Source organism: Lepisma saccharinum, chromosome 1, assembly GCF_977018435.1.
Source record: "Lepisma saccharinum chromosome 1, izLepSacc3.1, whole genome shotgun sequence".
Classification (NCBI taxonomy): Eukaryota; Metazoa; Arthropoda; class Insecta; order Zygentoma; family Lepismatidae; genus Lepisma; species Lepisma saccharinum.
This window is the reverse complement of record NC_139229.1, coordinates 124,905,539-124,919,282: the sequence shown is the minus strand read 5'-3', so window position 1 is coordinate 124,919,282 and position 13,744 is coordinate 124,905,539. Positions and strand designations below refer to the sequence as shown.

Here is a 13,744-nt window from a genome sequence, read left to right as displayed (position 1 = left end):
CAATGTGGATTCTCCAACTACAACAGTTATCACCAGGAAATAGCAGACTACACAAACCCAGACACACAGTTAACAACAGCACACCTAGCGGCAGCCAGAGAACTACAAACAAAAGATGCACGCCAAGCAACAGTACAGCAAGTTCCAACGAGGATGGTGGCAGTGGCCACTGAAATTAATCGAAAAAGAAAAAACAGCTTCGCGGATAAAAGTGAGTACTAGTTTCTCCGTATTTATATACTACCGTGTCTCTCTTTTCCCAATTATGAATAGTGTTTTGGATAATTTAATCATTTGTCCTGCACTGAGGCTGTGCAGTCATGCTTTGAGACGTGTGCAGATTTGAGTCTCCTGAGATTTTGGCCTGTGTATGAGACTGGTGAACACTCACCATCATGATTAAATTTGGGCAGCTACAAATGAGTAGCATAACCCCATCATGAAAACCTAGGACGACGACTGGGGGTTCTTCGTGCTGACCACACGTCCCCCCATAACTGGTTGGATGATCTCCCACCTCAGATTATGATCAGGTGGGAGTGCGGCCGGCAGTCTGTAGGTAGTAGGCCTGGACCCTCAATGGTCTGTTGTGGCACGGGTTATGTATGTTCTTAGTTTAATAATTTCAAGGTGCGAGACCTTGAACGTCAATTCTTAACTATGTTAACAGAGAATATTAAATAGTTTTTGACCCAGGGAACTAAAACAATGCAAATTGAATGTTCCAATATATTACTATCAGGGAAAAATGTATTACATTTGTAAAAAATATATATTTATAAACATAGGTAACCTGAAAAAGAACAAAAAAACCCAGTTTTTCCAGGGTTTTATCTGAAAAAAAAAAACACCCGGGTTGAATTTTTTAAAAACCCGGGAAAAATGCCAACCCTGTCCATGACAGAGTGGTTAGGACATTGGTTGACTCTCTGTATCCCCTTGTGAAAGTGAAATATTTTGCATGGTTTATGAACGTTTTCAGCTGTTTTTAGCTTGCAGAAATGTGTTGTGAAGTAAAGTATGTCTGTTACCTTACTGTGAAGCAGAACAGCCAGAAGGCTTTGTGCAAGTGGATAAAGCAAACAACATGACATTCTACAACAGCAGCTTTAATTTTACAAGTTAGGTCCAGGATTGTTAGGTTTGGTACTGATAGTTATTTTCAACGTGTTCTTTCGCTATTTTAGGTTGCATACAAACTATTTTTACTAATAAAAATATGTGAAAATACTCTGAAATGGCAGGTTTTTACTTATGTGGGACATACTTTCAGATTAAACATCTCAGTTATTTGGGTTTTCCTCATGCTGGAACCAATTTTATATTACATAAAACATCGAAATGTTGATTTAAAAAAATCAACATAATTCTCAAGGTGGTACAATGGGTCAACAGCTCCCAGCATTCTACGATGTCAGGGGTCCTGGATTCGAATCCCGGCCTGGCAATGGGTGTTTGTTGTTAGTGTCCCTTCATCAATTGCATCATTTCATTGCTCATTCTCATCTTCGTGATTAGCCAAAAGTGGATGAAAAGGAAGTAAAATAAAACCAAATAAATTAATGAAGCATCAAGAGAATGTGTGGAAATAGTGGTCATTACAACAATATTGTTCTTCAAAGATTGAATGAAATGGGTGACTAAACAAAAATAAATAGTCTCTTAGCATCACAGAGACTCCTCTCCACCAGAAAAATAAATTGTGTAGTTAAACCTCCATAGGTTTCACAACAGCTGACATTCCCAAGTACATAAAGCACTGCAGAGGACTACAAATTCCTACATTGGATTATACTATCTGTGAATTCATGTGCCAGTCTAGTTGGCTTACGCAATATAGTTTTCAGGGTGTACTATGTAGACTGACCTTTTGGGTGTCATCCCAGAACTTATGCTTTAGAACCTGTTGTTTTTACAGGTTTGTATAACCATCGTCCACCTATTACAAAATAATAAAACAGATCATACTAATAAGTGTTTTATATTTTAATCGAAAGTGACACATTCAATGCACTAAAAACTGTAATCCAGTGATCTCTGGAGTAAAATTCGTATTTTGTTGCCATCTAGTCACGGGAAAATTGTACTTGAAAACTAACGTAAAACGTTTCTTGTAAGGAATATAAATCACTTATAGGTATGAACTATTTCCTTTCAATAATGTACAATGGTTTGTAAAATCATAACAGAGTAATGTAGGATGGTATTTTCAATGCAATCATTGGTAATTCAATAATATCTCCATTCTCACAATGAACACTTGCTTTGCATTTTATACATGCTGAAAAATAGCTTACATCAACTTTAACGAACTGTTTTAGATCATAGAAATTGTACATTGTGGTTTGAAATTATTTGAAGTGTGTTATTGTAAGAGTTGAGATGGACCTAAAAATAATCAGTAGGGATGGAAAAGAGTATATAGATCTTGCTTAGGATAGGAACAGATGGAAGGCCTGTGTTGCTGCAGCCATGAACCTTCGGGTTTAAGAAGGCTAGAGACTTAATTAGTGTTATGTCAACTGCAAACCACATTACTTCTAGAGTTCTGACGAAATTTCCTGCGAGATGAGAAATGAACTTAATATAATGGTGTATAAACACACACATACGTCAAGTATTTTCCAATGAGAACACCCCAATAAAAACAAATAGAAATATTAACATTGTTAAGCATGTAAATATAAAAAGATAATTACACTACACTTACATCTTGCTCTTAGAGACACCCGCCAACAGTAGTGCAAAACTGCATTTATCGATCGGTTCCCATCACGCTAAAGAAAAAATATTACTTTAAATGTTCCTACGCACAGCGAAGAAACTGAACGCTACACCACACAACTTTATGGTATTCAAACAAATTGTACTGCCAATACTGTAACGACTTTTAACGTATTCTAATTAACAAACACAACATATATACACCCCTGCTCACCGTTGTTTTTTTTTCACGGCGTCTTTACGCTTGCGGCTTGCGAGATTCATTTTGTTGTGATTTCAGAGCCACCTTTTGACAATATGGCAAACCAAAAAAAAAAAAAAAGATATTGATGAATTGTGGGTTACTTCGTTTTTCAGTTCTTATCCACACTTTTTGTAATCCCTCATTATCCTAGTAAAATTAAATCAGAAAGCCTCCTCGGTAACTGAGGAGGTTTCAACATTTTCTATCATGTTAGGGTTTTTTATAATGGTTGTAAGTGATATTACCAGCAAGCCCTGGTAAATTTGATTATACCAGGTTGATGGAAGATGGCGGCCCGCACGGCAAGTTGTGGAGAAACGTGACGGGAACATTCTCATGATAATTGTGGAAATAATTTGATATCCAAAGTGAAGTTTTAAAGGCATTGTGCTGCTAAATTTCCAAGAGAGTCAGCAGTGATTCTTTGATAGCATGATATTTGGTTCTTCACCACATACGGATGGTAAAATGTCACTCAATGTAACAGAAAACGTAAACAATCTAGCAGAGGATTTGGAGAAACAAGAATTAGATGTACGAAAATGCATTGTTTGTAGTTAAATTAGGATTATTTAGCAATGATTAATTACCGTATTTACCGTCATATATGGCCCCCTTTTTGTACACATTTTGAGGAAAATGATTCAAATCTTAAACTTCTTTGAAATAACATTGGAAGTAGTAGTAGTAGTAATAACACTACATTTTGTAGCAATAAAATATAGTTTCAATGTGTGAATAATTAATATTATATCCAAAGAAGAATGTATGCATTTTGACTTCATGCTTAATGTATGTACAAAATATTCCTTGTACTTAAAGAGGCAATTCACCCTGGATTGCATTTTGCAGACTGAAGTCTGGAGACAGCCATCTTGTGGGGCTTGTGTGGTGTCATCTGTATGTGTTTGTTTCTTCATCCATTTCATCTTATCACCTTTCATCCTTTCTTCGCGATTATCCAAAAGTAGCAACAAGTCGAAGTAACATAAAACAAATCAGTCAATCTATCAGTAAATTTCTCGTATCGGACAAACAGATTTCTTCAAATTTACAGGAGAAATTGCTTACCGAATGCAGTTTCTTTATAGTTGTGGAAGTTCGGGGAAATGTTTTCTCTCATCGTTCATTGAATTTTGCCGGTTAATCATCTTTTTTTCGATATAAATGTGTGACTGTTGCACGAGAGCTCGTCCATCGATTTACTTCCAGGTGGATGTAGCCTGTGCGTGATGATGTAATCCGGGCCAGTGTTTCCGGTAACACTTTACTATACCGGAGACAGATTTCTTCAAATTTACTGGAGAAAGTACTTACGCAAATCATATTCTGTAGCGTTGTTGATGTTCGGGAATATAGTTTTGATCCATTTAATGTGGATGCATGTGGTTTTCTACGAAAATCTATTTCCGACGCGCTATTGCTGCTGCTGCCATTTGCTTTCTGCACGAGAGCACAATACGCTCCCTTATTGTCCGTATATGCTAAATTAAACAAAAGGAGTGCTAATGGAACCTAACCTAACAGGCCTAGCCTAACCTAGTAGGCATACCTCGTCCCCGTGCTGGTTCGTGGGGCTATAGTGAATTTTTGGGCTAACGTCAATGGTTTTTGGGGCTACCCGTGGATGGTTTGTTGGAAATAAGGAACAAGAAATAGACATTATTTTCGTTAGAAATTCATTAATTCACCTAAAGAAATGTTCCGCAATGCAGAATAGTATGTTAGCAATGTAAAAAATTGCGAAATAAATCATTGAAAGGTGTCTCCGGTATAGGAAAGTAGTACCGTGTTTCCAAACACGCGTTTATGTAACTGGTCACACGTTTAAGTAGGGGTAGCCCAAAAACCATTGACGTTAGCCCAAAAATTCACGATAGCCCCACGGAGCATCACGGGTACGAGGTATGCCTACTAGGTTAGGTTAGGCCTGTTAGTTTAGGTTCCATTAGCACTCCCAAACATCAACAACGCTACAGAAAATGATTTGCGTAAGTACTTTCTCCTGTAAATTTGAAGAAATCAGTCTCCGGTACATTTCCGACATTCCTCCTCACCGGTAAATAATGAGCAATTGTGCCAATCGCGGATCACTCAATTTCGCTTATCTTGCTCTTTCTACATGTGGTGTGGTGGAAACATTGCATATGGACTAAGGTGGTGAAACTGTGACGGCCATTTCGCGTGTTACGGAAGGGAAGAAACAACCAAGAAAACTTACTCGATATGTCACAAATATAGCTATTTTCGGTGAAATAATGTTTCTCAATGCAAAATGCGTAAGTACGAATATTGAAATCAAAAGAAGTAGGACATTTCAGCTGTTTGTCCGATACGAGAAATTTACCAATCTATCAAAACTGGCTATTACTAAATTTGATAGCAGTTCGTTATATCGGAGACACATTTCTTCATTTTTACAGAAGGAACTACTTAAGGAAATCTGTTTCTCTAAGGTTTCCAACATTTGTTGAGATATTTTCTTTCATCGTGGAATCTATTTCACTGGGAAATCATTTATTTTTCAAGAGAAATATCTCACCGACGCACAAGTGCCATTGCTTTCTCTACGTGAACTGGATGCTGCATATGTTTGATGACGTAACCCCCTGTCAGTGTTTCCAATCCCCCCTTTTTTTTAACTATGCTTGCCTAACCAAACCTAACCTAACTTTATCGGAAATGGTTCGTGGGGCTATCAGTCAGCTACCCGTGCATAATGTACAATTTGCACACTGACTAACTTGATAGTAGGTATTTTTCGGTGAAGAAGGTTGGAAACACCCCATACCTACAACGCTAGTTAACCTCTGCCCGCCATACTGTGTGTTACGGAAGCAAAAAAATGAATAACAAAAACTACTCTCTATGTGAAAAACTGTGTTTGTTTTCGTCCGCAATACACAATTGGTAAGTACGAACCATGCAAAACACAAAATATCCGATTTTAATGTGTCTCCGACATAACGAACTGTTACCCTAAATTTCAAGTTATGACAAACTATATTACAATTTATGTAATAATCCTATTACTTTGTTCTTTTACAAACAAAAGTTAATTTTGAAATATCTATCATATAATACATTGTTTATCTATTTGTGAAATGTTGTAGACAGGTTTTCTTCATTCAATACTGAATAATACGCCAACTACAGTTAGAACATTATTGATCCTTATGGCATTCGTTAATGTGTAGAAAAGGGGTGAAAAAAACTTGTTTTCGTTTATTATGAAGAAATTATTTGTAGTCACATGTGCAATGGAATGCATCATTTTTAATAAGCATGAAAATTGCAATCTTGTGTGGCACAGTAACTTACAAGAATCTTCAAATGGTTGTTACAAGTTGAGGAGTGATTTTACAATGCCGGGAATTTCTCAATTTTGTTTGAAATTCGGCATACTCACTAAATTAGGGCTCCTAATCACGAATCTGTAGTTAAAATTTGGCGCTCACGTGTCAAACTTGCAAAATAAGAGGGTCAGCCATCGCAACCGACAATGCACAATTGCTCATTATTTATCGCAAGATTTTCCGTTTCGAATACTTAAAGAACAAAATATATATATATATATATTCCTGATATTACTACGACCCTAAAATTTAACTATGTTTCCTAGCCTAACCTAATCACGCGCCAATGGTTCGTGGGGCTAGCGCCAATGGTCAGTGGGGCTAGCCATAATTCAGGAATTTCTATACATGAGCGCCAAATTTTAAGTGCAGATTCGTGATTAGGAGACCCAAATTAGTAAGTATCCGAAATTTCAAACAAATTGGAGAAATTCCCTGTATTGTTAAATTATACCCAAGTTGAAATATGGCAGTTTTTTTAAAAACTCAATATGGTGACCAAGGCAGAATTTATTTTGGTACTAGTTTACTATACACAAACACATTTCTTCATTTTTACAGAAGAAACCACTTACGGAAATTAGTTCCTCTAGCATTGTTGAACATCTGGAAGGTTGTTTTCTGTCATGTGGGAATGTGTCATAGCGGAAATTCATTATTTTTCTTGAAAATTATTTCTCAATAGTCTTTGGCGTGTACACCTTCGTAGATTATCTTGTGTCGTGCTTGTGTTTTGTCGATTTTCATTTGGCATGTAGGGTTTCCAACCACACCATTGTTTTCCGAAAAGATGGCGTGTCGTGGATGCGTGCTGAAATTCATACCAGGTCCACAAACCATTGACGGATAGCCCCAAAAACCATTCACGGATAGCCCCACGAACCATTTCCGGCAAGGTTAGGTTACTCAAGCATAGTTAAAATTTTGTTCGTAAAACAATGCGGAAAATCTATTTAAAAAAAAATCACGAACTGTGTTAGTACTTTTTTGTTTCGAAGGTTGGAAACCCTGCATGCTGAATGAAAATCGACAAAAGACAAGCACGACGTGCGTTGATGTAGGTATGGTGTACGCACCATATTGTGTCTCAGGCAAGTGAAAGAACTACGAGAAAGAAGTACTCGTAATGTGAAAAGAACATGAATACACTTAAGGAATGTTCCGAGAAAGCAGATACGGAAGTGTGAATGTTAAAAATGACTAAACAAAGAAGTTACACGTGTTTGTGGATAGTAAATTTTTACCTTCATTTTATTATAAAACATAAAACTAAATGTTACGTTTCAACCTTCTAGCAAGGTCTTCTTCAGGCTCTGTACCAAATACAAATGAAATAAGGTACAAAACAGGAAGAGATATATATACACAAAAATAACTCCCCTCCAGACACAAGATAATTAGAAAGTTGTTTATCTGTAACATTCCTTTCCAGGTCCTACACTCATTAGTCTTTTCCTCAGTTCTTTAGTCATAGAACCACAAAAATTTTATTTTTGCTACTCTCACTTTTATTTCTTGACTGCATTTCATATTACTGCTTATGAGCATCCAAGATATTTAGAGCTGTCTACTTGTTCAATTCTCTCACTTTTGACTTTCTCGGTTTTCTTTTGATCACCATTGCTTTCATCTTCTTCACATATATTCTCATCCCAAACTGTTCACAGTGGGTATTCATTTTTGCTAGCATGGCATTTATAGTCCTTTCATTTTCTGCCAACAGGGTCAAGTCATCTGCAAATCGTATACAAGATATTTTTCTTCCTTCCTACTGCTACCCCTCCCTTGTTATGGAAACAGTTTTTAACTATTTCTTCTAAATAGATGTTGAAGAATGTAGGGAAAAAGCAGCAGCCTTGTCATACCCCTCTTCCAATTTCACTTTCTTGTCTCATTTCTTCTCCCATTCTCACTTTTACACGTTGTTTCATATATGGGTTGCAGATAAGCCCCATTTCCTTCCAATCTACACCAATATTCTTCAGGATCCCTAAGAGCTTGTCCAATTCACTCTATCAAAGGCTTTCTCCAAGTCAACAAAGGCTACAAACATTTCTTGACCTTTTTCCAGGTATCTTTCTCCAGTTGTTCTCGGAAGTCCTATGGCGTCTCTTGTATCTTTTCCCTTTCTAAAACCAAACTGTTCTTCCTCTATCTCTCTGTTTATTTTAGAGTATAAGCATCTATTTAAAATTCTCAAAAGAACTTTTATCAATTGTGATATAAAACTGATTGTCCTATATTCAAAACATTTTTTGGCGTTACTTCTGTTCTTTTGAGGTACTAAGATTGTTTCCTTGAAATCTTCTGGCAATACACCTTGTTCATAGATCTCATTACATAAATTAGCATTTCTTCCTTTCCTTCACCCAGATTTTTTATGATTTCTACAGGAATTTGTTCAAACATAAGTTTATCTCTCCCACTACTAGTACATGGTCTGAATTTATGTCAGCTCCTGGTACGGTTTTTGAGGCAGTTTCTAAATCTCTTGTACAGGGTGCAGCACTTAAAACCAGCCCGTCCCTTCATAAGATATCATTAGATGAACAATTTGAATGATTAAGTGAAATTAAAACAAAATCAAACAAAAGCAATACACCAAATGAAATTTAATGTTGTGTGTTAAGATTTCTCACCTTCACAATAGATGCTGAAAGTGTCCTCCACCCACTTCAACACACGTCTGAGCACGTTTCAGGAGATTCATGTACACCTTTGTTAATTCTTGAGTGGTGATGCTGTTCATGACATTCTGGATGGAGGTCTTGAGTTCTTCAATTGTGTGTGGATTTGTTTCAAATACTTTCCCCTTTAACATTCCCTACAAGTAAAATTTCTCCTGAAACAACTTCCTTGTTTGCACAAAGGATCCGGTCCGCACAAAGCTTCAACAATTGCAACATGCTCAGGAATCAAATACGGCATTATCACGGCTTCACCCAACAAGGCCTGATTCTCAACTGCTTTCACTCGACCACAGGTTCACAAGCCACCTGTTGGTGAGAAACTGAATTAGTAACTCGTGCAATGCCATCTTCTGTTGACATGTTCATTTAGATGTTTTACATGTTCATTAGCAAAGCAATTACATCGGGATTACAGCAGGCTGGTTTTACGTGCCGCACCCTGTACCAGGATGTAGTCTGTCTGATATGTTCTGTCCTTTGAGCATGTCTATGTGTACCTTCTATGTTGTTGGAAGAGAGTGTTTCCAACAAAGAGTGAGTTCCTCTTGCAGAAGTTGACCAGCAATTCACCTCTCTCGTTTCTTTCCCCTAATCCATATCTTCATTCTGTGTTTCCCTCCTGCCCTTCTCCTACTACTGCATTCCAATCCCCCATTACGGTAATGTATGCTCTCTTCCTTTCTTTTTCCATTATGCCTTCTATCTTGTCTTAGGTTTCTTTTACTTTCTCGTCTGGCAAACCGCTACGTGGCATGCAGACTTGTGTAAGCACTAAGTTTTTCTTCTTTCCCTTCACTCGTACAATATTATCCTGTCATCCACATAACATACTGATATTACTTTATCATTTACAGGTGTCCCAAGTACAATGCCAACACCATGGGTTCCTTGTGAGTCTCCTCCCGAGTGAATCATTCTGAATTTGTCACTCACAAGTTCTCCACTTCCTTCCCATCTCACTTCTGATATTCCAATTATGTCTATTCTATTTCTTCTCAATTCTGTCTTCAAGTGTTGTAATTTTCCCGCCTGTAGAAGGGTTCTTACGTTCCATGAACCAATTCTTATTGTTTTCTTCTTCTGTTCCTGTTGATTCTGTCGCTTTTTGTTTTCTTGGATCATGATGTGCCCCTCCCGGATATCTGAATGGGGGATAGTTTATGTCCGGAATCTTTGCCCTGGAGAGACTTCATGATCTGGTTCAGTTGCAAGTTTTCTGGGAAAAAATAGATGCGATAGTTTCCCGTTTCTTCCCGCATCCCACTCTCACTTCCACATCTTAGAGAGATCTCAGATCCCAGGCATCCCCGGCGAGGAGATGAGTACAGTGGGTTGAACTTCATTTGACCCTCTGGACTTCACCAAAATTCACCGCACCAAGCCCAAAGGTTTAGATATAGGTTGAATATCAATTCCATCAGAGTTTTTGATCCATCCGAGAACACAAAATCCCAATAAGTCTTCGCCCCCCTTTGATTGGTTAAGGTTTATAAAGTGAGAGTTTTTCAGATCTGGATTTTTTTATTACAAAATGGTTTTGTTGTAGAGGGTTGAGGTGGTTTTTTTTTTGACTGGAGTGGCTACAGCTTTCACAGGAGGTACAATATTGCTATTGGATCTCAATGCAGGCACAATTAGATGAAGAAAAGAGTCATTTTCTCAAGATATCCCTTTTCGAGGAGCCCCTGTGTCTCCCATATTAATCCAAAAGGAACAGAAAAAGTACAAATTGTAGCACTACTATGAACCTACAATTGTGTTAAGCATAGTGGAAAATTTCCCATGCAATATAAAAAAATGTAGTTTTGACATTTGTTCTTAAGTAGTTTATTGGTTCTAGCAGGGTCTTTGTATCTTAGTTTCATGAATTTATGTACCACAAAGCTTTGAGACTTTTACTTTTTGAAGAGAAAATGTGGAAAAGCGTATTTTAAAAATTTTGCTCCCTGTTTCTCAATTTCAATCTTATGAATTCTCTTCTCATTTTCATGCACGTATGAAAATTATGCTAGAGATCTTTCCTCGGTACTTATACTGATTCTCCAATCTGATGTGAAATTATATTATGATTTCATTAATGAGATGCAATAAAAGTGCACTGAAGTATGAGGGTTAGTCAAATGAAAACCGAACACCCACTACAAAGTGACAATGGAGTTTGTTTTATTCAAAAGTAATTGCCACAAGTGTTAAGACATTTATTCCACTGGGAGACGAGACAATCAATTCCAGTCTTATAGAAAGAGGTAGGTCGCTGACGGATCCACAACCTCACCCACTGTTGCACTTCCTCGCTTCCTCGTCCGAATGAAACAGATGTCCACGAATGTCTTTCTTCAGGTCACCAAAAATGTGGAAGGAAGTCACAAGGGGAAATATCGGGCCTGTACGGAGGATGTTCAAGCATTTCCCAGCCAAATGTCTGAAGCTTATCCCTCACCAGATTGGCAGTTATCATGCAAAAGGATGATTCCGTCCGACAGCATTCCAGGGCATTTTGACTTTATGGCACGTCGCAGTTTCTGCAATGTGTCTGCATAGCGCTGCGCATTGATTGTGGCTCCACGCTTTAGGAAGTCGACAAGCAGAGGGCCCTTGCAGTCGAAGAAGCAGCTCAGCATGACCTTACCGGAACTCTTATGGACAGCCTTGGATTTCTTTGGTGGGGGAGAATCGACGTGTTTACATTGTTGGCTTTGCCGTTTGCTCTCGGGCTCAAAATGGTGGCACCACGTTTTGTCCCCTGTGACAATACATGACAGAAACACATACTCTTCCTCGTGGTACCGCTGCAAATGACTCAGACATGCAGTCATTCTGTCAATCTTTTGTCCCTCCGTCAGTTCATGTGGAACCCACTGCGCGCAAATTTTTCGGAACTGCAGGTGATCTTTGATAATGGCATGCACAGAGCCATGACTAATGCCAACCTGAACACGAATTTCTTCCCTTTGTGATTCGTCGGTCTTCCCGGATCAGACCATCGATCCTTGCAATCACATCAGGCATAATGGCTCAATGGGCCTGTCCCGGGCACGGATCGTCTTGCAGTGATGTGCATCCTTCACGGAATCTCTTCTGCCACTTGTGCACACTTGTCACATGCAGTGTTCGCCATACACTGCAGACATGCGACGATGAATTTTGCGTGTTCCAGCACCCTCAGCCACCAAGAAACGAACAACACCTCTCTGCTCTTCTTTGCTTGCCTCCATTTCCAATGCTGGACGAATACACTTTTCACTACACTCACCTCCTGAGCAATGACGAAGCAACTGTGTGGACCTGTGCGTTTTCACTATGCATTTCTCTTACCCTACAGATGGCAGTATCGATACGTAACAACAGTGTTGCCAACTTTTGCGAGGAATGTGTTTTATGGTGGGTGTTCGGTTTTCATTTGACTGCCCCTCATATATTTATGGAAATATCACAGTTATTTATAAGTGTGAAATTTTTACATGAAAACTTAACACAGAATAATTTTTTTTGCAGGCTCCTGGTGGCATTCCAACACCTCCGGTTTATGCCCGACTGTTAGCAGTGTACCTCTATCAAAATGACCTGTAAGTCTTCATAACTGTCTACATTATGCACTGGAGTGCTATAAATATAAGGAACAATTTTATTTTAGTACTAATGTATGTCGGAACCATTTTCCTTTCCTACCATTAACAGCAAGAACATAAAGACAAAGTTCAGAGCATGCAGAAAAAAATATTTTAAAACTTAAAAGTTTCTCCAGTGTATCACTGGGTAAAAAAAGAAAATAAGCTGGAAGATACTATGTGCCATTGAAGTCATCATTCAAAGGCAACAGATCCTGTTTGCAGTTGCATTGTCATAGACTTTTCAACACAGGTAAAACAGCAGAAGCAAAAAGCCAGGCTGGGTGCGGTAACTCAGTTGGTTAAGCAATGATATGGTATGCCAGAGACCTTGGTTCAAGACCTGGTCTAACCTATATTTTTATTGCTTATATTTCAATGTAGTACATTACCTGCATGTGCCAAATTATAAGGAAATAAAATATACTGCAGAAACAGTTTATTCCATAGTCTTTATTAATATTATAGTTGACACAGATTAATTGGTAGTCTGTTGAAGGTGTATCGTTTGTCAGAGGAAATGCTACTATTTTATTAATTCCATATTTTTAAAAGTTGCCTCTTAGTGTAAAATTGACCCACACATTTTTCTTTGCATAATGTTCTTAATTATTCTATAACAAGTCTTTTTCTTTGTTTTGTAATACTGCATGTGTGTGTCTGATATGTTTACATCAATATTTCACTCATCATTCTTCACCATTTCCTGCCTCTTACTGAGTCAGCATAGAAGTCAAGCCTCTCCATTTTCTTCTGGCCTTCCACCATTCCTCTCTTTCCACGGTGTTTCCAACTTGTCCTCTCCTCCTAACACTCTCTACTATCTGCTTTTCCCGCTGACATTTTGGTCTCCCCATTGGCTTTATTCTCACTCCTTGTGCATTATACACTCTTACAGGCAGTCTTTCTGCAATCATCCTCTTCATGTGTCCAAACCATCTCATCTGTGCCTGATCTATTCTGTCCTGGAGCTTCACAACTCTCGCTTTCTGTCAGCTCTCCTCATTCCTTATTCTATCCCTCCTAGTCTTCCCCAATGAACTCGTTAAAAATTTCATCTCCACTGCCTGCATCTTTCTTGTGTCTCTCTCTGGCATTGTCCACGACTCTGCTTCATACATA

General features: G+C 38.2%; 2 protein-coding genes across 7 annotated transcripts in view; one reads left to right on the top strand and one right to left on the bottom strand.

The window, feature by feature from the left end:
- LOC146000548 (MPN domain-containing protein-like) overlaps positions 1-3,008 on the bottom strand; it is a 56,312-nt gene extending 53,304 nt beyond the window's left edge. For 2 of the 6 annotated variants that reach the window (XM_083138302.1, XM_083138316.1), the window contains exon 1: positions 2,939-3,008. The gene's annotated coding sequence lies outside the window, so the exon portion shown is untranslated. Of the gene's footprint in view, positions 1-1,867; positions 1,896-2,710 lie in introns of those variants that run through there. The other 4 variants (XM_083138297.1, XM_083138310.1, XM_083138305.1 and 1 more) reach the window with 3 other exon arrangements.
- Positions 3,009-3,128: 120 nt separating this feature from the next.
- Positions 3,129-13,744, top strand: part of CSN8 (COP9 signalosome subunit 8) — a 29,043-nt gene continuing 18,427 nt past the window's right edge. Inside the window, exons 1-2 of the mRNA XM_083138287.1 lie at positions 3,129-3,502; positions 12,510-12,580. Of these exons, the coding sequence (XP_082994413.1) occupies positions 3,401-3,502; positions 12,510-12,580 (173 nt within the window). The 5' untranslated portion in view covers positions 3,129-3,400. The remainder of the gene's footprint in view (positions 3,503-12,509; positions 12,581-13,744) is intronic.